The sequence below is a fragment of the Stegostoma tigrinum genome, chromosome 11 (assembly GCF_030684315.1).
Source record: "Stegostoma tigrinum isolate sSteTig4 chromosome 11, sSteTig4.hap1, whole genome shotgun sequence".
NCBI lineage: Eukaryota > Metazoa > Chordata > Chondrichthyes > Orectolobiformes > Stegostomatidae > Stegostoma > Stegostoma tigrinum.
In genome coordinates, this window is record NC_081364.1 from 1,909,798 (window position 1) to 1,935,222 (window position 25,425).

At 44.3% G+C, this 25,425-nt stretch overlaps 1 protein-coding gene across 3 annotated transcripts in view; it reads right to left on the reverse strand.

The window, feature by feature from the left end:
* The window catches only part of lamb2 (laminin, beta 2 (laminin S)), a 167,537-nt gene that overhangs the window by 25,044 nt on the left and 117,068 nt on the right, over nt 1-25,425 (reverse strand). For all 3 annotated transcript variants that reach the window (XM_059649682.1, XM_059649684.1, XM_059649683.1), the window contains 4 exons: nt 16,797-17,169; nt 16,154-16,338; nt 10,145-10,386; nt 4,010-4,213 (listed from right to left, as the gene is read on the reverse strand). In XM_059649682.1, the coding sequence (XP_059505665.1) occupies nt 4,010-4,213; nt 10,145-10,386; nt 16,154-16,338; nt 16,797-17,169 (1,004 nt within the window). The remainder of the gene's footprint in view (nt 1-4,009; nt 4,214-10,144; nt 10,387-16,153; nt 16,339-16,796; nt 17,170-25,425) is intronic.

Here is a 25,425-nt window from a genome sequence, read left to right on the forward strand (position 1 = left end):
GGAACCTAGCTGCTTGGATACAGAATTGGCTGGCCAACAGAAGACAGCGAGTGGTAGTAGAAGGAAAATATTCTGCCTGGAAGTCAGTGGTGAGTGGGGTTCCACAGGGCTCTGTCCTTGGGCCTCTACTGTTTGTAATTTTTATTAATGACTTGGATGAGGGGATTGAAGGATGGGTCAGCAAGTTTGCAGACGACACAAAGGTCGGAGGTGTCATTGACAGTATAGAGGGCTGTTGTAGGCTGCAGTGGGACATTGACAGGATGCAGAGATGGGCTGAGAGGTGGCAGATGGAGTTCAACCTGGATAAATGCGAGGTGATGCATTTTGGAAGGTTGAATTTGAAAGCTGAGTACAGGATTAAGGATAGGATTCTTGGCAGTGTGGAGGAACAGAGGGATCTTGGTGTGCAGATACATAGATCCCTTAAAATGGCCACCCAAGTGGACAGGGTTGTTAAGAAAGCATATGGTGTTTTGGCTTTCATTAACAGGGGGATTGAGTTTAAGAGTCGTGAGATCTTGTTGCAGCTCTATAATACTTTGGTTAGACCGCACTTGGAATACTGCGTCCAGTTCAGGTCGCCATATTATAGTTAAGATGTGGATGCTTTGGAGAGGGTTCAGAGGAGGTTTACCAGGATGCTGCCTGGACTGGAGGGCTTATCTTATGAAGAGAGGTTGACTGAGTTCGGTCTCTTTTCATTGGAGAAAAGGAGGAGGAGAGGGGACCTAATTGAAGTATACAAGATAATGAGAGGCATAGATAGAGTTGATAGCCAGAGACTATTTCCCAGGGCAGAAATGGCTAGCACGAGGGGTCATAGTTTTAAGCTGGTTGGAGGAAAGTATAGAGGGGATGTCAGAGGCGGGTTCTTTACACAGAGAGTTGTGAGAGCATGGAATGCATTGCCAGCAGCAGTTGTGGAAGCAAGGTCATTGGGGTCATTTAAGAGACTGCTGGACATGTATATGGTCACAGAAATTTGAGGGTGCATACATGAGGATCAATGGTCGGCACAACATTGTGGGCTGAAGGGCCTGTTCTGTGCTGTACTGTTCTACGTTCTATGTTCTATGTTTCAGGTTGGGACCCTAATTCAGAAATGACAGAAGCCATTGACTTCGAAAATGCAGCAAGTTCAGCTCATGAGTTGCAAAGTATTCCAGTGGAAGTGGACACCCTCACCAGTCTGACTGAGCTTGGAGAACACAATTTGAGAGGTAATTGTGTTGCCTGATGTATCCTGATCAGAGGAATTCTCGATCAGCCCACAGCAAACTCCAAAACAAAGCCAAACCTTGGCCAGTGTTTCTATCATCTTCAGGATCCTGGCCGCAAGCCATTGCAGTTGCTGCCGGTACGTGGAGTCAAGACAGCAAGAGGGTCAGTTGAATAAGATAACTCATAGGCTAGTATCCAGGAGGGTATCTGGAAGAGTTCACACCCTGGAATGTCCATTTACATCTGATTTGGAACAGTCAAATTACTTAGCAACGTCCAAGTCAGAACCAAGCAAAATAAATGTGGGCAGCACAGTGCCTCACAGCACCAGTGACCCAGGTTCAATCCCAGCCTTGGGCGGCTGTCTTTGGGGAGCTTGCACATTGCCCTTGTGTCTGCGTGGGTTTCCTCCGGGTGCTCCAGTTTCCTCCCACAGTCCAAACATGTGCAGGGTAGGTAGATTGGCCACGCTAAATTGCCTGTAGTGTTCAGGGATGTGTACATTAGGTGGCTTATAGGGGAATGGGTCTGGGTGGGATGCTATGAGAGTCGGCGCTGAATTGTTGGGTTGAATGGCCTGTTTCCACACTGTAGGGATTCTTAAAAAAAAAGTCTGGTTAAATAGTTGTCGGTTCTAATTCAAGTCAATACCAGCGCAACCGTATCAGCGATTGCAGAAAGATCCAGTCCTTTCGAAGCTGAAACAACTCGGGGTGATGGAGGAAATCAAAAGGCCATCACAGCTAGAACTAAGACCTTTCTGTAACTGGAGAGACAGGATCATAGTACAGTATGGCATATTATTACGCGGAGCCAGGGTGACTGTCACAAGCAAAGGTTGCTGCCTGATGATAACGCCAGCTTGTACGAGGGGGCATAGCTACAAATTGAGGGGTGATAGATTTAAGACAGATGTCAGTGGCAGGTTCTTTACTCAGAGAGTGGTAAGGGCGTGGAACGCCCTGCCTGCCAATGTAGTTAACTCAGCCACATTAGGGGCATTTAAACAGTCCTTGGATAAGCATATGGATGATGGAGGATAGTGTAGGGGGATGGGCTTCGATTAGTTCACAGGTCAGTGCAACATTGAGGGCCGAAGGGCCTGGTCTGTGCTGTATTGTTCTATGTTCTATGATACTTGCTGAACTCCACCAGGGCCATCCAGGCATCTCCAAAATGAAAATGTTTGCAAGAAGTTATGTTGGGTGGCTAGGCCTGTATGCAAACAAAGCCATGTTGTTGAGGCAATACCCAGACTACTATCAAAGACAAAAATTACTACCTGCAAGTCCCCCACTTCCAAGGGAATAGCTGGGTAAACCTTGGACTCAGTTACATGTTGACTAGGCAGGTCTTTTCATGGGCTCAATGTTCTTAATCACTGTAGATATCTGCTCAAAGTGGCTGGATGTGCATAGGGTCTGTTCGTCAAACATAGGGATGATAACAGAAAAACTGCATGCATCTTTTTCAGTACACAGCTCCCGGAAGTGTTGGTAACAGATAACGAGATATCATTTCCCAGCAGGGAATTTGGTGCAGGTTGGTCCAGGTTATGGAGCTCTGGCTGACTGATTTAAAAATAAAGGAGGAGTATTGGACATATTGACACTCTGCCTCAGTCTGAGTCAGCTATCAATGCTAAAGTCAAGGACTGTGACTTGGTGACGGAATTCATTGGCCCTTGGACTTATTTCATGCTGCAAGATGATTAGGTCTTTGGAAGCACAGTGAGTGTCACTCTGACTGAAATAAAAACATAAATTGATCAAAGCTCAAGCTTCATTTTTGAAGACAGCAACAATGTGAATGTTTTAAGTCATAGACTGAGAGAATATTCTCCAATTAAGAGTGTTGAGGCCAGGCCAAAATTGGTCCTCTGGCCTTACTATCATAATCTTAGTAATGTTCCCTGTCTCTCTCTTCTCCTGTCTGTCTGTCACTTTGTGTCTCTCTTTGTCTCGCTCTGTCACCTCATGGCCTGGCACATTCCTGACTTCGGCATTACCATCAGATTAAGTCACGGTCAGTGGTAGGTGTAGAGAATATGTCAGAAGCAGCCTCAAGCCTAAAATTAAGGTGCAAAGCCCACTTGGTCAGCAGGCCATCTGCCATGTCGAACATTTGCTTTGTTCACCACCACTCACTGTAGCAACGGTGTATATAATCTACAAAGCGCAGTGTAGCCACTTGCTACGTCTTCTTCAGCCCCGCCTTCCACATATGTGTCTTCTGAAATAAAAATAGCAAGTGCTGGGAAAAAGTTGGGAAGCATCTGAGGATGGAGAAACAGAGACAACAGTTCACATTTCAAGTGCAGTATGACTCTTCTTCAGAATTTATGATCTCTAATTTGAAGAGTGGGGTGGTAGTCACATTGGGTAACCCCCTGTAAGTATCGCTCCAAGTCACACAGCATCTGATTTGGAAACATATGGCCTGCGGCAGTTCAAGGAGGCAACAAACCATTACCTTCTCAAAAGGCAACTAGGGACAGCCAACAGTCTAGTCTGTGATGCCCAAATCCCATGACTAAATAAAAAAAATCACTTCATTCACTTTCATTGGTCAAAATCCTGGTCTCCTAACACCACATGGACTTCAGCTGACCACGAAGATGCCTTACCACTACTTTTCAAGGATTATGAGAGAGAGAAATTAAATGTTGCCTTGGCCAGTGACGCTCATATCTCATGAGCAAATAAAACCTCTCTGAAGTCACCTCTGGTTAATTAAAAAAGGAAGTATTTTGCAGCCTAAGTTTGTGGACTGTGACTTTGCTCACCTTCTGAAATAATTCCTCCACCTCACTCATTGCTCTCTGAAGCTCCTCTTCTGACTGTTGGGCTCGATCAAGAGAAGTATCAGCTACTGCAACTGCACCATTGCAGTTCAGACCCCCACAGTGCCTGGTTCCATCGTCTTCAAAACATCCAGCTCCACCGCATGGGCTGTCGACACATGGTAAATCTCCAGGAGCACCACACACCTGGAATGCACAATTAGTAGCACCAATTTTGTCAAAATTCTGAAAATGAATATGAGCACATTTCCACAGGTACTTGATCATAACCAAGAATTATGCTTACAGTTCCTCAGGTCAGGACAGGTATATTGTGAGATAAGTTGTTTCTATTTTAACTCATTTGACATGTATCTGCCTCTGAAATGGCTTCTCCTTAACATAACCCCAAAGCTTCCCTCAGCACTAGCCATAGAATTTCCTCAATATGTAAAAACTAAAAGAATGTGAATTTTCCCCAACCAACACAGAAGCGAACCCCAAAATTTTTTAAAGGCAATAAGAGAACTACATTGACTGCGGTGGTTCAAGAAGGCAACTCAGCACCTTCTCAGGGGCAAGTAGGGACTGGCAATAAATGCTGACCCAGCCAGCGATGCCCAGGAGTGAATTAATAAGAAGTGATTTATACAAAGGGAGAGAGCATAGCTGAGATTTAAAATGAATGTTTAAACGGAGGAGAAAGATGCTGTGAAGCTATGGAGAAAGAGGAATTAATTCCGTCTCTAGAAGGATGTACAATTGACGATAATGAGGAGATATTTGACTATACTTAGTTGATACGCTGCCAGTGCTGGATGAGGCGCACCCAACGATAGTGGTGGAAGTAAGAATAGAAATTGCAGAGGCACGGGCCAGAACCTTTTCAGCTCCCTTAGTCTCAGGGGTTGTATCAGATGACTAGTGAATTAAAATCATTACACCCTTGTTCAAAAAAAGTTTTAAAAATATGCCCAGCAACTATGGTGGTGATAAATATCTAAGAATAATAACTCCGGACAAAATTATAGCAACATGGACAAACATGAGTTAATTGTTCACACGGATTTGTTAAGTAAATGAAATTTGACTACCTTGCCCATGTTGATTTTTTGAAGAGGTAACAGAGGGTAATGCATTGGTGTGATACCAGCTAGAGCCAGAGACCGAAATCAGAAACACCGTTCTGAAGAAGAATCACTGGAGCAAAAACAATAACCTTGTTTTCTCTCCTCTCACAGATGCTGCCAGACCTGCTGAGTTTTTCTAGCAATTTCTGTTTTGCTTTCTGAATTCCAACATCTGCACCTCTTTGTTTTTTCAGAAATGGTTAATGGATGTTTCTTCAGGCCGGAGGAAGGTTTGTGGTAGCGCTCCCCAGGGTTGAGTGTTGGGACAAAAACAGAAATTGCTGGAAAAGCTCAGCAGGTCTGGCAGCATCTGTGGAGAGAAATTAGGGTTAAAGTATCGGGTTGAGTGACCCTGCCTCGGAACTGATGATAGCTAGGAAAAAATTGGTTTAAATGCAGATGCAGTAGACAAGATAGTGTGAAGTGCAGGCAGAGGGCTGCTTCACCTGGAAGGTGTGTTTGGACCCCTGCATATTGAGAACGGACAAAGTGAATGGACAGGTGTTACACCTTCTGCAGTGCAAGTGATGGTGCCTTGAGGCTGTGGCAGGGTGTTGACAGTCAAAGAAGAGCGGACCAGCATGTCTCGGAAGGAACGGTCACTGTGGAAGGCTGACAAGGGAGGGGAGGGGAATATGTGTCTGGTGGTGGCATCTCACTGGAGGTGGCCGAAATGGCAGTCAAATCTCCTCTGGATGTGGATTCTAATGGGATTGTAGGTAAGGATAAGGGGAACACTGTCACTATTATGATATGGAACAAGAGGCAGTGAGGCTGAGGTGTGGGAGATGGTTTGGACCAGGCAAAGGGCCCTGTCAACAATGGTGCTGAGGAATCCTTGGTTGAGGAAGAAGATGGATATTTCGGAGGCTCCCTTGTCAAAGTTGGCCTCATTGGAACCAGTGCAACAGAGACGGAGGAACAGGGAAAATGGAATAAAGTCTTTACAGATTGCAGGGTGCGAGGATGTATAGTTCAGTTAGCTGTGGGAGTCACTGGGCTTATAGTGGATATTAGTGGCCAGTCTCTCTCGAGAAATGCAAACACAGATATCAAGGAAAGGAACGGAGGACTCCGAGAGAGACCAAGTGAAGGTGAGAGCAGGATGGAAATGAGAAAGCAATAAACTTCTCCAATTCCGGACAAGAGAGACAAGCAGCACCAATGATATCATTGATAAATTGGAGAAAGAGTTGTTGGGGTGGGAGGTGTATGTGGTATAGGACTGGAACAAGGAATGTTCCACATACCCCACGTAGAGATAGGCATAACTAGAGCCCAAGTAGGTATCCATGGCAACCCCTCTGACCTGAAGAAAATGAGAGGAGTTAAAAGATAAATTATTCAGGGTGAGGATGAGCTCATCCAGGTGGAGGAGGCTGGTGGAAGATGGAGACGGTTCAGGCCTTTGCTCCAGGAAGAAGCGGAGAGCCCTGAGACCGTCCTGGTGGGGATGGATGTATACAGGGATTGCACATCCATGGTAAAGAGGAGATGGCTGGAGTGTGCAAAGTAGAATTTCTGAAACTGGTGTAAAGCATCTGAGGAATCACGGATGTACATGGGCAGTCAGTGGACCAGGGGAGAAAAGACCGAGTCAACGTAGGAAGAGATGAGTTCTGTGGGGCAGGAGCAGGCAGAAACAATGGGTCTGCCTGGACAGTCCTGTTTGTGAATTTTGTGAAGGAAGTAGAAGCGAGCTGTGCGAGGCTGGGGAACTATCAGCTTGGAGGCAGTGGTGGTGGGAGAGACTGCCGAATGAAATGAGGTCAGTGACCGTGGTTGACACACCATCATGATGTTCCATTGTGGGGTCATGGTCCAGGGGGAGATAGGAGGAGGTACCTCAGAGCTGGCGCACAGCCAATGTAGAGGTGAGTACACCAGACTGCAACAGCACCACCCTTATCTGCAGGCTTTATTGACAACGTCAGGGTTACATATGAGAGCACAAAGTGCAGACAGTTCCCAGGCGGATAAGTTGGAATGGATAAGTTTGGTAAAGAAATTGAGGGGATTAATGTCATGTCAACAGTTCTGAGTGAATAGATCGAGTGCAGGTAAAAGCCAGAGGGAGGGAGAGTGTTGGAGCTGCGTGAAGGGGTCTGTTGGACAGGGAGAGGACTCTTGTCCAAAGAAATGAACACTTAGGCAAAGGCAACAGAAGTTCAGCTTGATGCATGTCGTGCCCAAAATTCATTAAGGTGGAGGCGCACAGGGATAAAACTGAGGCCCCTGCTGAGAACAGAATGTTCGGCATCAGACAGTGGAAGGTCAGGAGGGATAGCGAATACACGACAGGAGGTAGGGTTGGGAGAGGGGACGGAGTCAGTGGGAAAGGGAAGGGAGGAAGGTTCCAGAGGGCTTGGGAATCTTCAAATTATTTTATCTTCTGCACATTGATGCCTGAAAGGAAAAGGAAAGGTTTCTTGTTAGCATGTTGCATGAGCCAGAGGATGAAGTGAAACTGGGGAATGGTGCAGCCCTGAGCCAGCGTGATGTGATGCTTTTGGCGATAGTGATCGTGAGGGTGTACGTGACACCATGCTGAGGTGAACCTCAGGACGCGACAAGAGCAGCTATCTGTGAAACATTGTACATGACAGAGACACCTATGATCCTGGGTGGATTGAAAGCACAAAGGATGAAACTTGAGTTGGAATCCGCATGGGATGACTCTGAGCCTTTAGTGTTGAGACGCTTGCTTTTCTTGATACAGTAAAGATTCAGAATTTTGTGAACAGGAAACAATTTCAAAATTTGTGGATAATACGTAATTTGGAAGTACAGTCAGCTGCGTGGTAAACATCCAGACTATCTAATAAGTTGGTGAAATGGGCAAACGGGTAGCAAGTTTATTGAGGATAAATGTGAGTTGATTCAGTTTGGCAAGAAGAACATGGATACACAATGTAAAATAAAAGGGACAAAAGTGGGTGCAGGAGCAGAGAGGCCTGGGGTATATGTGCATGACTCAAAGATAAAAGGAAGGTTAAGAAAGCTGTCAATAAAGTATACAATAACCTGGGCTTTATTCATAGGATCTTCGAGCAATAGAGCAAAGAGGTGTTGAATTTGTATAAATTTGGCCTCAGCTAGTATATTACTTACAATTCTCTGTGCCAGACTTCATCGTAAAGATATAAACTCATTGGAAAGACTGCAGAGAGGCTTATGACAATAGTTTGAGGAGGAGACACTTTAGTTCTGAATGTAGATTAGAAAAGTTTGGACTGTTTTCCTTAAAGAAATTAATTATAGATGTTATAAATGTTTTCAAAATTTTGAAGGGGCTGGACAGAGTAAACAGAGAAAACCTGTTATCAGTCATGAAAAGACGAAGAACTAGAGGACACAGATTTAAAATAATTGGCAAAAGAAGTAAAAGTGATATGAGAAAAGTTTTCCACACAATGATCAGCATATGGAGTGTGCTATGAGACCATTAGACCATAAGACATAGGAGTGGAAGTAAGGCCATTCAGCCCATCAAGTCCACTCCGCCATTTAAATCATGGCTGATGGGCATTTCAACTCCACTTCCCTGCACTCTCCCCGTAGACCTTGATTCCTTGTGAGATCAAGAATTTGTCAATCTCTCCCTTGAAGACATCTAACGTCCCGGCCTCCACTGCACTCTGTGGCAATGAATTCCACAAGCCCACCACTCTCTGCCTGAAGAAATGTCGTCTCATTTCAGTTTTAAATTGACCCCCTCTAATTTTAAGGCTGCGCCCACAAGTCCTAGTCTCCCGCCTAATGGAAACAACTTCCCAATGTCCACCTTTTCTAAGCCATACATTATCTTGTAAGTTTCTATTAGATCTCCCCTCAACCTTCTAAACTCAGTGCTACCTGACTGTGTGGTAGAGAAGATTCAATCAAGGGTTTAAAAAGGTAGTTAGATTGTTACTTGAAAATAAACGATATGCCAAAGTTCTCTAAAGCTCCTTAGACAGTACCTCCCAAACCCACGACCACTACCATTCAGAAGGACAAGTGCCGCAGACACCATCATCTACGAGATCCCCTCCAAGCTACTCACCATCCTGACTTCGAAATATATCAGAGATAATGGGAACTGCAGATGCTGGAGAATCCAAGATAACAAAGTGTGAAGCTGGATGAACACAGCAGGCCAAGCAGCATCTCAGGAGCACAAAAGCTGACGTTTCGGGCCTAGATCCTTCATCATAAAAGCTCCTGCTGTGTTCAACCAGCCCCATGCTTTGTTATTTTGGAAAAATATCACCATTCTTTCAGTGACGTTGGGTCAAAATCTTGGAATTCCCTCCCAAGTGGCAAGTGGACTGCAGTGGTTCAAGAAGGCAGCTTACCACCATCTTCTCAATTAGAGATGGGTAATAAATGCTGGCCAAGCCAATGATGCCTACATTCCCTGAATTAATATGAAAATTTACAGGGAGAAGGCAAGAAAGTGGCACGACATGAAATTCTGATTCAGAGATCCAGCACGGACACAATGGGTAAATGATCTCCTGCACTGCATTAACGAAGTAATTCTGCAATTTCTCCGACTAGAAGGACAAGATCAGAACACATATGGCAATATCCCAACTTGGACATCTATTAACTGTGTTCCAGCGTCGACATTACATCAGAAAGCTGGAAATAACCTACGACAGAGCACTATAGGTTCATCTTCACCACAAGGAATGCAGTGGATCAAAATGAAGGCCCACTGGCACCTTGTCTGGGATGATTTGCAAAGGAGAGTGAAGACTATTGTTCACAATCAGACCGACATCAACTAGAATTAACTGATGTAAATTCGGTTGTTCCCAAGTCAAACTGGGATGTGTCTAACCTGCTCTTCACTATTTTTTGCTACTAATGAATTTTTGACTTCAGGCAACAACTTCTCAATATTGAGTACTGAATTGTTAAATTGAAACCAAAGGGAGAAATATTAACTTGCACGTTTAGACCTCCATCAACAGCAGCTGTAGGGGCCAAAGCAAGAAGCAGGCATAAAATTCCAACAAACCTTTTCATTAATGTTCTTCAAATTTAACGTTTGTACTTTGGCAGCCAAGTCATTGAGAGCACGTCTGTTGGCAGCATTCTTCCGATTGAAATCATCCTTTCTCGTTCTCATCAAGACCTCTGTCTTACGACGGGTGACAGCAGATGCACTGATAATACTGGGAAGAGTCACCGTGGAAATATTTACCATCCTTTCTGCCTGACACGACTGATCGTATGAGTTTCGTATACTGTCAGAAGCCCCTGGTAAGAGGGAATAATCAAACAAGGTTAATCATGCCAATCGCCAATAACATGAGAAAATGTATAAATGAGGGAGAGGAACAAAGGCAGATAGGACTACACATCTGTGAATCCTTAAATGTCGCAATGTGAATTGTCAGAGCCATAATGACTGTAAACTAAGCTCTAACATTCATTTATCGAGGAATAAAACTGAAAAGCAAGGAATATATAACAAACTTGTAAAGAGTCACAATTTGGCCTGCATTTTCATTACATTAGAAGGACTGTGAACCTTAGCCAAAATGGCAGTGGACTCCAAAACCTGAAGTCCATAATACCATAAGACATAGGAGCAGAAATTAGGCAATTCAGCCAAATGAGTATGCTCCACCATTCAATCATGGCCGATAAGTGCCTCAGACCCATTCTCCCGCTTTCTCCTGGTAACCCTTGATCTCCTTGATAATCAAGAACGTATCTATCTCCGTCTTAAATGTACTCAATAACCTGGCCTCCACAGCCTTCTGTGGCAGCGAATTCCATAGATTCACCACTCTGGCTGAAGATGTTTCTCCTTATGTCCATTCTAAATGGTCTACCCTTTACTCTAAGGCTGTGCCTTTGGGTCCTAGTGTCTCCTACCAATGGAAACATCTTTCCAACATCCACTCTGTCCAGGCCACTCAGTATTTTGAAAGTTTCAATTAGGTTCCCCCTCATCCTTCTAAACTCCAATGTGTATAGTCCCAGAGTCCCCACATGTTCCTCCTATGTTAAGCTTTTCATTCCTAGGACCATTCTTGTGAACTTCCTCTGAACCCACTCCAGGGCCAGTACGTCCTTCCTGAGATATGGGGCCCAAAACTGCACACAATACTCCAAATGTGGTCTGAACAGAGCCTTATAAAGCCTCAGTAGTACATCCCTGCTTTTATATTCAAGTCCTGTCAAAATAAATGCCAACACCGCATTTGCCTTCCTGACTACTGACTCAACCTGCAAGTTTACCTTGAGAATATCCCGGACTAGAACTCCCAAGTTTCTTTGCGATTCAGACTTCTGAATTTTCCCCCCATTTAGAAAGTAGTCCATGCTTTTATTCTTCTTTCCAAAGTGCATGGCCTCACACTTTCCCACATTGTAATCCATCTGCTGCTTCTTTGCCCAATCTGTCCAAACCCTTCTGCAGGCTCCCCACCTCCTTGATACTACCTGTCCCTCCACCTATCTTTGTATTGTCTGCTAACTTAGCCAGGATGCCCACAGTTCCTTCGTCGAGATCATCAATGTACAAAGTGAAAAGTTGTGGTCCCAGCACTGACCCTTGTGGTACACCACTTGTGACCAGCTGCCATCCTGAGAAAGACCCTTCTATCCCCACTCTCTGCTTTCTGCCAGACAGCCAATCTTCTATCCAAGCTGGCACCTTGCCTCTAACACTATGGGCCCTTTATTTTACTCAGCAGCCCTGTGTGGCATCTTGTCAAAGGCATTCTTGAAGCCCAGGTAGATAACATCCATTGGCTCTCCTTGGTCTACCCTGCTCGTTACTTCCTCAAAGAATTTGAGTCTTGTTTCCTGGCACATATCATTACTGCCAGTGGGGAGGAATGGAGGTGGGAAGTAGTTCACACAGCCATGCTTCTCAGGGGCATTTAATGCAGCTGCCTTCAAGCAGAAGTCAATTGGGTCACATGGGTATCTTATACATGACTTGTGGGCTTTCGGCATTTAAGGGAAAGCTCTAAACCTACCAAAATTCTTTAGAGAACTAATGACCCTTTTTGGAGTGGTGGAATATTCTTTTTGGAAACCTCTTTGCGATTGCTAAGAGTGATATGAGTGTACATAAAAAGTGGATAGGACATTTGGAACTAATCAGCTGTCAACTGTCTGCCCTTTATATTTTAGGAAAAGAAAAACAGCTTTTAGTTGATAAAAACTCAATGCCTGTAATTTCAAAAGGTTTTGCTATCTTATGCTTTCACATCCTATTATAATCATGATTGGGGTCCTTTAATGCATAATGTGATTAGCAGCTCAGAAAGGCAATCAAGTGATTACCTGTTTTCAATGGGGCGATATGAATACAAATTTCTGACTTTATAAGGGATTAAGTATTTAGAGGATTGTTTGTTTCTGATAAGCTATTATGTGCTTGAAGAGATTTAAATACATTAAATGGTCTTATCAAGGGAAAAAAGCGACAGCTTATTAATATCCTAAAGTTTATAATAGTTTCTTAGAACATATGCTCAAAGCTTCACTAAGTGTATAAAGATGAAGAGAATAGTGAAAGTAAATTTTGGGCCTTTAGAGGACGAGCATGATGCGGTAATAATGGATAACTCGGAAATGTTAGAGGCACTAAATCAATATTTTTTCTCTGTTTTCACTGTGGTGGATAATAATCTCTTCTCAAAAACTGCAGTTAGTACAGAGGAGCTTGAGAAATTATTATAACTAGGGAGAAGGCGTTAAGTAAACTGATGGGATTAAGGGCAGATAAATCCCTGGGGCCTGCACCCCAAGGTGTTAAAGGAAGTGGCAACAGAGATAATAGATGCATTAGTCCTGGTTTTCCAAAATTCCTGGATTCTGGAAAGGTGCCAGTGGATTGGGAACACGCTAATGTGACTCCCTTATACAAAAAAGGAGGTAGTTTCAGACATGTTGGTGATAGACCAGTTATTTTGACGTTGGGATTGGAGAAATTGACGGTGTCAATCATAAAAGAGGAGAGAGCTAAATACTAGGAAAAGCAAAGCTCAATTCACCGGTGTCCACATGGCTTCATGAAGGGCACATCATGCTTGACAAATGTGCTGGAGTTCTTTGTGGACGTAACTAGCAAACTAGATAACGGGCATCCCGTGGATGTGGTATATCTTGACTTCCAGAAGGTATCTGTCAAGGTGCCACATAGAAGATTGATCCAGAATGTTAGATCCTAGGGGGTAAGGGAAGAGTACTGGCTTAGATGGAGTATTGGCTGTCTGACAGAAAGTAGAGGGATAAATGGGTCCTTCTCTGATGGTGTACTGTAACTATTAGGGTCCTAGAGGGCTCAGTCCTCAGTCCTTAACTATTTACAATCAATATAGATGATCTGCAGGGACAGGGTATAACATAGCAAAATTTGTGGATGATACTAAAATAGGTGAGAAAGCAGGCAGTGATGAGGAGATAAAGAGTTTACAGATGGATATTGATACATTAGGAGAATGGACTAGAATCTGGCAGATGGAGTTTAATAAGGATAAGTGTGAGGATGTCCATTTGGACCAGAAACATAAAAAAAAAAGGAAGCAGATTCAAAGTGCTTCAGTGCTGAGGGATCTGGGTGTCTTTGTGCATGAATCATAGAAAGTGGGTATGCAGGTGCAGCATATCATAAGAAAAGCAAATATTCCACAAGGACTGGATTATAAAAGTAATGTTGTTATAATTATATCAGATGTTGTTGAGGTCATACCTGGAGTATTGTGTCCAGTTTTGGTCTCCTTGTATGAGGAAGGATGTGGTGGCACTGGAGACAGTTCAGAGAAAGTCCTTCAGAGTAATTCCAAGAATGCAAGAGGTGTCGTACAAGATGTGATTGAATAGCTTGTGCTTGTACTCACTTGAGTTCTGATGAAAGAGGGGGATCTGACTGAGGTATATAGAATGCTAAAGGAGATTTATAAGGTGGACGTTGAACAGATGATCCCCCTTGTAGATCAAAATCGAACATAGATCATAGATATAGAGTGAGCGGAGGTAGGTTCAGAATGGAGATGAGGAGGAACAACTTCTCTCAGAGGGTTGTGGAAATTAATACTGCCCCAGAATGCAGTGGAAGCAGAATCAATCAACAAATTTAAGAAATAATTGACATGCTTCTGATAAAAAGCAGGATAAAGGGATAAGGGGCAGGCAGGAGAGTGGAATTGAGACCAGGATAAGATCAGCCATCATCATGTTAAATGACGGAGCAGGCTTGAAGGGCTGAATTGCCTATTCCTGCTTCTAATTCATATATTCCTCTGTTCCTATTATTAGATTTCAGCATGGTTCCTGAGATCTGTCCATGATGGGTACTGGAGTGGGCTTAATCATGTAAGATTAAAGGGTAGTGGATAATGGGCATGTGTTGGCAAGAGTTGGCATTAAGGGCTATAACAGGCCATGACGATGAGTGAGAGTCATGGGTTGGGACAGTTTGTATTATGCTAGCGCGGAGTGTATGAGGAGACAAGGCATGGTCAAGGAGCTTTGTTTGGCATGAGGACCAGTGGTGTGGGTAGAGGGTATAGGTTGGTATGGCATGTATGATGGGCTTACGGTGTGTAGAATGCATAAACTGGCCTGGAGAGTGTGAGGAAACATGAAGATGTGTAGGGCGTATAAATCAGGGAGCATGAACATTGGCACAACCAGTTGGGCCAATAGGTCTAGTTCTGTGCTGTAACGTCTATGTCATACCTTGAACACCTAAATCCCAAACAACTGTTATAGAAGGCTGACATCTAAATACCATTCTCTGAATGGAGCTTCAGTAGAACTGAGTAGGTCAGAGAGTTAGCAACAGTAACTTGGATTTGTAAATAGCCGTTAATGTAATAAGATGCATAAGATCTTTAGCATGTGCCAGTGGCGTAGCAAGACAGGGAGATTCAGGAAGAGAATTCCAGACACCAGGCCATATTTTTCCTTCAATCAAATTCCTGTTGGTGGAGAGTGAAGTGAGTAAGGGGCAGTATTAATCCTGCTCCTGGAAGTTAATATTTCAAATTGTCCTATGCAATTTCTTTCATCCTTTGGGGAATGGTGAGTGTTTATTGGGAGGATTAGTTACGTATTATGAATTTTCCTTCTGTGGCTTGCAAGTTCTGGATTCGGATAAAAACTGAAAGTGATGGAAAAACTCAGCAGGACTGGTAAGATCTGGGTTAGGACAACTAGAGTTAAAGTTTTGACTCCATTATTTCAAAACAGTTCCAAAGAAGAATCACAGTAGGCTTGAAATGTTAACCTTTTTTCTTTCTCACAGATGCTGATAGATCTGTCGAGTTTCTCCAACACTTTGTTTTGATTTCATATTTCCATAATCCACTGTACTTTACTTTTATATAAGTCTTCAAGTTGGAATTGAATCCACAGTTTTGGTTCAGAAGCTGGGAACTGTCCACTGGGCTACTATTCAACCATCCACATTTCAGTTATACCCATTCCAGTAAAGGGTCATTGAGTATCAAGTGGGGTGAGAAACGGGGATCATTTTTCAGGACTGGTGAAATGTATTATGCTTGTAACCCAGCAGAGATTACAGGAGCAGAAATAGAACATTCCAGCACCTCCGTTAGATCATGGTATCTTTGTACAGCAGCTCCACTCAATCACCTGATGACCTCCATTTCCACTGACAAAAATATTTCACTCACAGTCCTGAAAACTCCACCTGTTGTTTAGCATTTACAACTTTCAGGAGGAATGATGTCTAATTTTTATGATAACATGTTTCACCATTTTCCTTCTAAACAGTCAAGCTGCAGTTTTAAGAATACCTCCCCTCACCCTCGCTTGTTGTAGACTTCTCCCTTCAGATTAAATACTCTCTAACTACGTTCTTAAATCCTTTTCAGATCTCAGTTAGTTCACCACTTAGACGTGGGCTCAAACTACTGACCTTCCTTTAGCAGTTTAGTACCACACCATATTTAGCCAAATAGAGTCACTCAGCCAACAATGAACCAACACAGTTAAACCAGCCATGAATTCATGGGGAAGATAAATTAGAGTGTACCAAGGAAATTGGAGTGCTTCAGTATGTCAAGTTGTCTGGACAGCTCCTTGCTGGAAAGATTTAGAGCTCTTGCTTCGCGTTCCAGGTTACTCAGTTCCACACTGGCACCGCTGTTCTGGTTTTGTATTACAGTTAGAACATCTTCAAGTCCATTCAAGATGTTTGTGGTCCCAGAAATTTGGTTCCTGGAGAAAATATTAAAACTTCGCTTTCAGTCTCATATTAACAAATATTGATTATTTCAAACAATCAAACCTGCTTTCCTGCCCACTCCTGAAATCCGTTAATATCCCATCTAATCTATTGCAATTCTGCTGCTCAGTCCCAATATCCTTTAATTTATCAGTCTAACCTAATTCCTGATCAGTTCCCTGTAGTTTTTAATATACGCGTCTCTCTCTTTTTATTTTGCATTCTGTTTAATATCCCACTCAGTTGAATCCCATATGCCTGTTACCTTTGATTGTCATTTAAAGGACTATCCTTTTTATTAGACTGCTGAGGATACCATCACCCAAACATTACTTAAATTTTGAATGTTCCATAGAGAACCCACCAAACCTTTTCTGATTGGGTTTGATTCATAATTTCTGGAGCTGTGAGCAATAGTCATATCACATCATACTTAGAATGAATCACTCACCGTAGATTGCTTATCACATTCATGAGCTCAGCCACTGCTACAGCAGTTGCGTTTCGTGCATTTACAATCCTCTGAGCTTGCAGCAACTTCTCCTCCAGGCCACGGAAGTTACTTTCATAGAAACCACTGACTCCAGTCAGTCTAATCTCACTGGCTCTTTCCACCAGACTCCTTGTTTGAGCTGCTAGGTCCTGCACAATGCGATCCCAGTCTCCAAAACACTGGTGGCAAGGGTAGCAGTCCGGGAACTGTCCTGAGAACCCACGGGCACATTTGTCACAACGCACCCCAGATACCCCTTGACGGCACATGCAATGCCCAGTCACCTGATCACACTGGCTGGTAGCAATGCCTCGATGGTCACAGTCACAAACTGAGAAAACAGAAATCAGAAATTGGTGAGAAAATCACTATTGAGCCTTTGCAATCCTTGGGGCAGGGAGAAGAGACTCAACATGCCAGTTTCACAATCCTCAGACCAAAGAATCACAAGATTGTTATGTTGTAGAAGGCCACTTGGGCCTTTGTGTCCGCGCTGGCTCTCTAAATGAGCAACATGACTTAGTTCCATTTTCTGCCCTTTTCCCCATAATTCTGCACGTAGTTTCTATTCAAACAATCATTCAATGTTTCTATTCAAATAATCATTCAATGCCCTCTCAAATGCCTCAGTTGACCTTGTCTCCAGTACATTTTGAAGCAGTGACTTCTACACTCAATCTGCTGGCTGTGTGGTAAAGTGATTTGTCATATCATTTTGCTTCTTTTGCAAAGAACTTTAAATCTGTACCCTTTCATTCATGATTCTTTTGAGTGAGAACAGATTTTTCCCTATCTACTCTATGCAAGACAGTCAATTTTGAAAATGTTTATCAAGTTTTATCTCAGCCTCCTCTTCTCCGAGGAAAACAATTCTAATTTCACCAAACTATCCTCATCACTGGTTTCTCATCCATGGAGCTATTCTCCTAAATCTCTACTATCTCCAATGTGTTCACATCCTTTCTGTACTGTGGTACAAGGAATGTATACCATATTTCAGCTGATGTCTAACTAGTATCTTGCACAAGTCAGCATCACTTCCCTGCTCTTGTGCTCTATGTTCTTATTAATAAAGTCAAAGATAATTTATTATCTGCTCTCTGCATATGTCTTACCATCCTTAATGACTTATAAACTTACATACCCAGGTCTGTCTGTTCCTCCGTAACTTTAAAATGAGTAGCCTTTCTTTTGTATTTTGTGTCTGTGTTCTTTCTACCAAAATGTATTAGCTCAGTCTTCTTCATCTGCAACATATCCTCCTACTCCACCAACGTGGCAGTGTCCTTCAAAAGCTCTCTACTCCTTCTCATAGTTTACAATATTTGCAAGTTTTGTATCATTCACAAGTTTTACAGTGGTTATGAAACCCCTGTCCACCAAGGTCTACTTCACTAATGTGTATCAGAGAAGCATTACTGACTTCCTGGGAGCTCCATAACAGACCTTTCTCCCATCTAAGAAATATAAACCATTATTCTGGGATTGTAGGAACTGCAGATGATGGAGAATCTGAGATAACAAGGTGTAGAGCTGGATGACCACAGCAGGCCAAGCAGCATCAGAGGAGCAGGAAGGCTGACGTTTTGGGCCTAGACCCTTCTTCAGAAATGGGGGAGGGGAAAAGGGTTCTGAAATAAATAAGAAGAGAGGGGGAGGCGGATTGAAGATGGATAGAGAAGATAGGTGGACAGGAGGCAGACAGGTCAAAGAGGTGGGGATGGAGCCAGTAAAGGTGAGTGTAGGTGGGGAGGTAGGGAGGAGATAGGTCTGTCCAGGGAGGACAGACAGGTCAAGGGGTGGGCGATGAGATTAGTAGGTAGGAGATGGGGGTGCGCCTTGAGGTGGGAGGAGGGGATCGCTGGGAGGAAGGACAGGTTAGGGAAGGGGGGGACGAGGTGGGCTGGTTTTAGAATGCAGTAGCAGGAGGGGAGATTTTGAAGCTGGTGAAGTCCACATTGATACCATTGTACCAGCCAGTAAAGGTGAGTGTAGGTGGGGAGGTAGGGAGGAGATAGGTCTGTCCAGGGAGGACAGACAGGTCAAGGGGTGGGCGATGAGATTAGTAGGTAGGAGATGGGGGTGCGCCTTGAGGTGGGAGGAGGGGATCGCTGGGAGGAAGGACAGGTTAGGGAAGGGGGGGACGAGGTGGGCTGGTTTTGGAATGCAGTAGCGGGAGGGGAGATTTTGAAGCTGGTGAAGTCCACATTGATACCATTGGGCTGCAGGGTTCCCAAGCGGAATATGAGTTGCTGTTTCTGCAACCTTCGGGTGGCATCATTGTGGCACTGCAGGAGGCCCAGGACGGGCATGTCGTCTAAGGAATGGGAGGGGGAGTGGAAATGGTTTGCAACTGGGAGGTGCATAGGTGTTCTGCAAAGTGGTCCCCAAGCCTCCGCCTGGTTTCCCTGATGTAGAGGAAGCCACAACGGGTACAGCGGATGCAGTATACCACATTGGCAGATGTGCAGCTGAACAACTGCTTGATGTGGAAAATCTTTCTGGAGCCTGGGATGGGGGTGAGGGAGGAGGTGTGGGGACAGGTGTAGCACTTCCTGCGGTTGCAGGGGAAAGTGCTGGGTGTGGTGGGGTTGCAGGGGAGTGTGGAGCGGGCAAGGGAGTCACAGAGAGAGTGGTCTCTCCAGAAGGCAGACAAGGGTGGGGTTGGAAATTGTCTTTGGTGGTGGGGTCGGATTGCAGATGACGGAAGTGTCGGAGGATGATGCATTGGATCCGGAGGTTGGTGGGGTGGTATGTGAGGACAAGGGGAATTCTATTTTGGTTGTTATTGCGGGGAGGGGGTGTGAAGGATGAGTTGCGGGAAATTCAGGAGACATGGTTGAGGGCGTTCTCGACCACTGCGGGGGGGACATTGTGGTCCTTGAAAAACAATGACATTTGTGATGTACAGGAGTGGAATGCCTCATCCTGGGATCAGATGTGGCGGAGGCGAAGGAATTAGGAATAGGGGATGGCATTTTTGCAGGAAGGTGGGTGGGAGGAGGTGTATTCCAGGTAGCTGTGGGAGTCGGTGGGCTTGAAATGGATATCGGTTTCTCGGTGATTAACAGAAATGGAGGGCGTTCTCGACCACTGCGGGGGGGACATTGTGGTCCTTGAAAAACAATGACATTTGTGATGTACAGGAGTGGAATGCCTCATCCTGGGATCAGATGTGGCGGAGGCGAAGGAATTAGGAATAGGGGATGGCATTTTTGCAGGAAGGTGGGTGGGAGGAGGTGTATTCCAGGTAGCTGTGGGAGTCGGTGGGCTTGAAATGGATATCGGTTTCTCGGTGATTAACAGAAATGGAGACAGAGATCCAGGAAGGAGAGAGAGGTATTGGAGATGGTCCAGGTGAACTTAAGGTTGGGGTGCAAGGTGTTGGTGAAGTGGATGAACTGTTCGAGCTCCTCTTGGGAGCACAAGGCGGCACCGATACAGTCATCAATGTAACAGAGGAAGAGGTGGGGTTTGGGGCCAGTGTAGGTATGGAAGAGGGACTGTTCCACGTAACCTACAAAGAGGCAGGCATAGCTTCACAAGCTTCAAAATCTCCCTTCCCCCTACCGCATCCCAGAACCAGCCCAGCTCGTTCCTGCCTCCCTAACCTGTTCTTCCTCACACCTATCCCCTCCTCCCACGTCAAGCCCTACCCCCAATTCCTACCTACTAACCTCATCCCGCCCCCTTGACCTGTCCATCCTCCCTGGACTGGCCTATCCCCTCCCTACATCCCCACCTACACTCACTTTTACTGGCTCCATCCCTGCCCCTTTAACTTGTCTGTCTCCTCTCCACCTATCTTCTCCTCTATCCATCTTTTATCCACCTCCCCTTCTGTCCCTATTTATTTCAGAACCCTCTTCCCCTCCCCCATTTCTGAAGAAGGGTCTTGGCCCGAAACGTCAGCTTTCCTGCTCCTCTGATGCTGCTTGGCCTGCTGTGTTCATCCAGCTCTAAACCTTGTTATTTCTAAACTCTGTTTTCTTATCTTTCAACAAATTTTGTGTCCATATTGTGATTGTCCCTTTTATTCTATGAGGGCTAATTTTATTCTCAAGTCTACTGTGCAGACTGTATCAAACACCTTTTGAACACTATGGACACCACATCATCAAGTTATCATCATCACCACAGCATCAAGTACTTTCATCAACTCCCTGTTACCTCTTCAAAAAAAAACCCCATCCAAGTTATAGTCATAGTGTGATACTGGACAGAAACAGATTCTTCAGTCCAACTTGTCTGTGCTGATCATACATCTTAATCTGACCTTCGCACCATTTGCCAGCATTTGACCCCATATCCCTCTAAACCCTTCCTATTCATGTACCCATCCAGATGCCTCTTCAAAGCTGTAACTGTACCCACCTCCACTACTTCCTGTGGCAGCTTGTTTCATACACACACTGTCTCTCGTCCGTATGAAAAAATTACCCCTCAGGTCCTTCTTATATCTTTCACCTCTCACCTTAAACCTATGCTCTCTAGTTTTGGACCCACCCCCACCCTAGGAAAAAGACCTTGGCTATTTACTCTGTTCATCCCCCGCTATGATTTTATAAACCTCGATAAGGTCACCTTTCAGCCTCCTCTGCTCCAGGGAAAAAGCTGCAGCCTATTCAGTCTCTCCCTTTCATTCAAACCCTCCATTCCCAGCAACATCCTTGTGAACCTTTTATGCACCCTTACAAGTTTAACAACAACCTTCCTATAGAATGGCAACCAGAATTGTACACAATACTCTAAAAGTGACCTAACCAATGTCATGTACAGTCGCAACATGATGTCCCAAATTTTATACTCAATATTCTGACCAGAGGCTTCCCTATACACAGAGAAAGAAAGCTCTCATTTTTATAATCTTCATCAAACACTCCCAGGATAGCGGGAGTACACACAGAGTAAAGCTTCCTCTAGTCTTTTGTAGGATCATACAGCATGGAAACAGACCCTTCAGTCTTACTGATCCATACCGACCACATTTCCAAACCGAACTAGTTCCACCTGTCTGCATTTGGTTCATGTCCCTCCAAACTTTTCCTTTTCATGTACATATCAAAATGTCTTTTAAATATTGTAACTGTACCTGCAAATTTCATTTCCTTTGGCAGTTCATTCCACATACAAACCAGTCTCTGTGTAAAAAATTCACTCAGAGATAGTAGGAGCTGGCAACGCTGGAGTCTGAGATAACAAGGCGTAGAGCTGTATGAACACAGCAGACCAGGCAGCATCAGAGGAGCAGGAAAGCTAATGTTTTGGATCTGGACTCTTCTTCAAAATAATTTCTGAAGAAGGGTCCAGACTCAAAACATCAGCATTCTTGCTCCTGTGATGCTGCTCAGCCTGCTGTGTTCATCCATTCCACACTCTGTTATCTGTGTAAAAAAGCTGCCTCTCATGTACTCTTTAAAACTTTCTCTTCTCACGTTAAAAATATGCACCCTTGCTTTGACCTATCCCAACCTAGGGAAAAGGCCCTAACTATTCACCTTATCCATGCCCTTCATGATTTTATAAACCTCGATAAAGTCACTCCTCAACCTCCTACAGTCCAGTGAGAAATGTCCCAGCCCATCCAGCCTATTTTTATAACTCAAACCCTCCATTCCTGGCAACATCCTGGTAAATCTTTTATGAACCCTTTCCAACTTAATAATATCCTTCCTATTGTAGGCTGACAAGAACGGCACTCAGTGCTCCAGAAGAGGCCTCACCAGTGTCCTGTACAACCACAACACCCCAACTCCAAAGGTCTGAGCAACGAGGGCAAATATGCTAAACATCTTCTTAACCACCCTGTCCACCTGTGACGCAAGTTTCAAACAATTATGTACCAAACCCCTATATCTCTCTGTTCAAGCCTCTTCCATTAATTGTATAAGTCCTGCCCTAGTTTCTTTTAGCAAAATGCAATTCCTCACATTTATCCAAATTAAACTCCATCTGCCACTCCTCAGGCCATTGACCCAATTGATCAAGATCTGTTTGTAATCTTAGATAACTTTCCTCACTTTAAAACCTGACAAAGGAGCAGTGTTCCAAAAGCATGTGATTTTAAATAAACCTTTTGAACTCAAACCTCGTGCCATGTGACTTCTGACAAACTTACGAAAGATGCCTCCGATATTGTCATCCAAATCGTTTATATAAATGCCAAATAAAAGTGGATCCAGTATCAATCTCTGTGATACACCGCTGATCACAGACCCCTAGTCCGAAAAACAACCCTCCACCACCACCCTCTGTTTCCCATAATCCAGCTAATTTTACATGCAATTGACAAGCTCATCCTGAATCCCATGTGATCTAATTTAAGAATTAGTTCATCACATGGAACCCTGTCAAAGTCTTTTCTAAAGTCATATAAATAATATCTACCACTCATTCCTTATCACTCTTTTTGGTTACTTCCTCAAAAAACTCAGTCAAGTTTGTTGACACGATTTCCCTCACACAAAACCATGCTGACTACCCCTAATCAGTCCTTGCCTCTCTAAATGTACGTAAATCCTATCTTTCAGAATCACCTCCAACAAATTATCCACCACTATCATCATCATCAGTGGTCCTACGCAGACGAGGAAGACTCTCTTCCATTCTCAGGGTGAGTCCATAGATGGCTGTACAATTTGACACGACCATCACAGGCTGTGTCACACTTGGGGCAGGTGGTAGGCGTGGGAAATGGTGGGTCAGGCATAAGTGTGGCAGCGCTTCCCTTTCATTGATTTCACCTCGCTTCCATTTCTTCCTGACAGCAAGAAACAATGCACCTCCAGCTTTTTAACCCTATTCTCTCTGCGGCCTTTCTCTCATGGAGAGAGAGAACTATGGTCCTTCATGAACTATGGTTAATAACATAATAATGGTAATCTTTTACAACTACATAAGTGGGCAGACAGGTTTTCAGATTATTGGTCCATCTAAAAGACAGCACTTCTATTAAAGCAGTATTCTTTAAGTGCAGTGTTGATAATAGAACAGTACAGCAGAGGATCAGGCATTTCAGCCCACCATGTCTGTACCAACCACAATGCTATTCTAAAGTAATCCCATCAGCCTGCAGATGATGCACATCCCTCTATTCTCTGGCTGTCCATGTGTCTGTCTAAATGCCTCTTAAACTTTTCTATCACAGCTGCTTCTACCACCTCCCTTTCCAGTACATTTCAGGCACCTATTACCTCTGTATTAAAAAAAAACATTGCTTGTACCCATCCCTGCCTCCCACCCCAAGCCGCACCCCCAGCTACCTACTAACCTCATCCCACCTCCTTGACCTGTCCGTCTTCCCTGGACTGACCTATCCCCTCCCTACCTCCCCACCTACACCCTCTCCACCTATCTTCTTTACTCTCCATCTTCGGTCCGCCTCCCCCTCTCTCCCTATTTATTCCAGTTCCCTCCCCCCATCCCCCTCTCTGATGAAGGGTCTAGGCCCGAAACGTCAGCTTTTGTGCTCCTGAGATGCTGCTTGGCCTGCTGTGTTCATCCAGCCTCACATTTTATTGCTTGTACACTTCCTCCTTTAAAATTTCCCTCTCTCACCTTAAATCTATGCCCCTGGGAAAGAGACCCAACTATCCACCCTATCCATGCCTCTCATAATTTTATTTACATCTATCAGGTCACCCCTCAGCCTCCAACAGTCTAGTGAAAACATTCCAAGTTTGTCCAAACTCTCTTTATAGCTAATACATTCCAATACAGGCAACATCCTGGTTAACATCTTCTGCACCCTGAAATAACTACACTGAGGCCAGTATCCCGTCACCAAGTCCCCCCTGGTCCAGCTCCCTCAGAGCCAGCTCCCAGAATGAACAGGATATCTGGCACTCCTGTTTATATCCGTCAGCCAGGGCTCTCTGATTTGACCAGATTAACAGCTCCAATCAGGGAACTCATATTCTTTGAGGTCCACCTGGCTGATCTCATTCCAGTCACTACATCCCTCTGGGTCTCCTGCTGGGACGTTTTAGCACAGGGTCTGGTTCCTCCAACTCTGCCTCTGGTCCAAGTGGCATGTAACACACTGCAGCTTGCACCTGGAACATCTCAGAAGAAATTCATTCTCTTCTTGTGGCAAGAGCATTGAAGTAGTGACATTCACAGTGTCCACATCAGATTCCAATGAGTTTGCAGTTTTCATATGGTCCACATGCTTCTTCAGGACTGTTGATCCTACCCAAACATTAAATGTCACTGGACCTGACCTCACGTCGACCATGCCATTCTCGCGGTTCCTACACCAAACTTAGTTCCCTGAAGTAAACTGTCCCTCTCGCTTAACGAGTCTTGTGTGTGGTATTGGCATCATTGATGCTGTTTCATCCTCCCCCATCCAGGTTCGGGACAATCAGACTTAACCCGGTGCAGGGTCTTCTCCCCATTAGCAATGCTGCTGGAGTTATGTCTGTTGTTGTTTGAAGAGAAAATTCGTCACTTGCTCACAAAAACAAGTTTGTGAGATAAGCCCTCCCCTGCAAAAAGCCATGCTAACTGTTGCTAATTAGTCTATTCTTCTCCAAATATGAGTAAAGTTCTGTACCTAAGAAATTTCTCCAATAACTTTCCTACC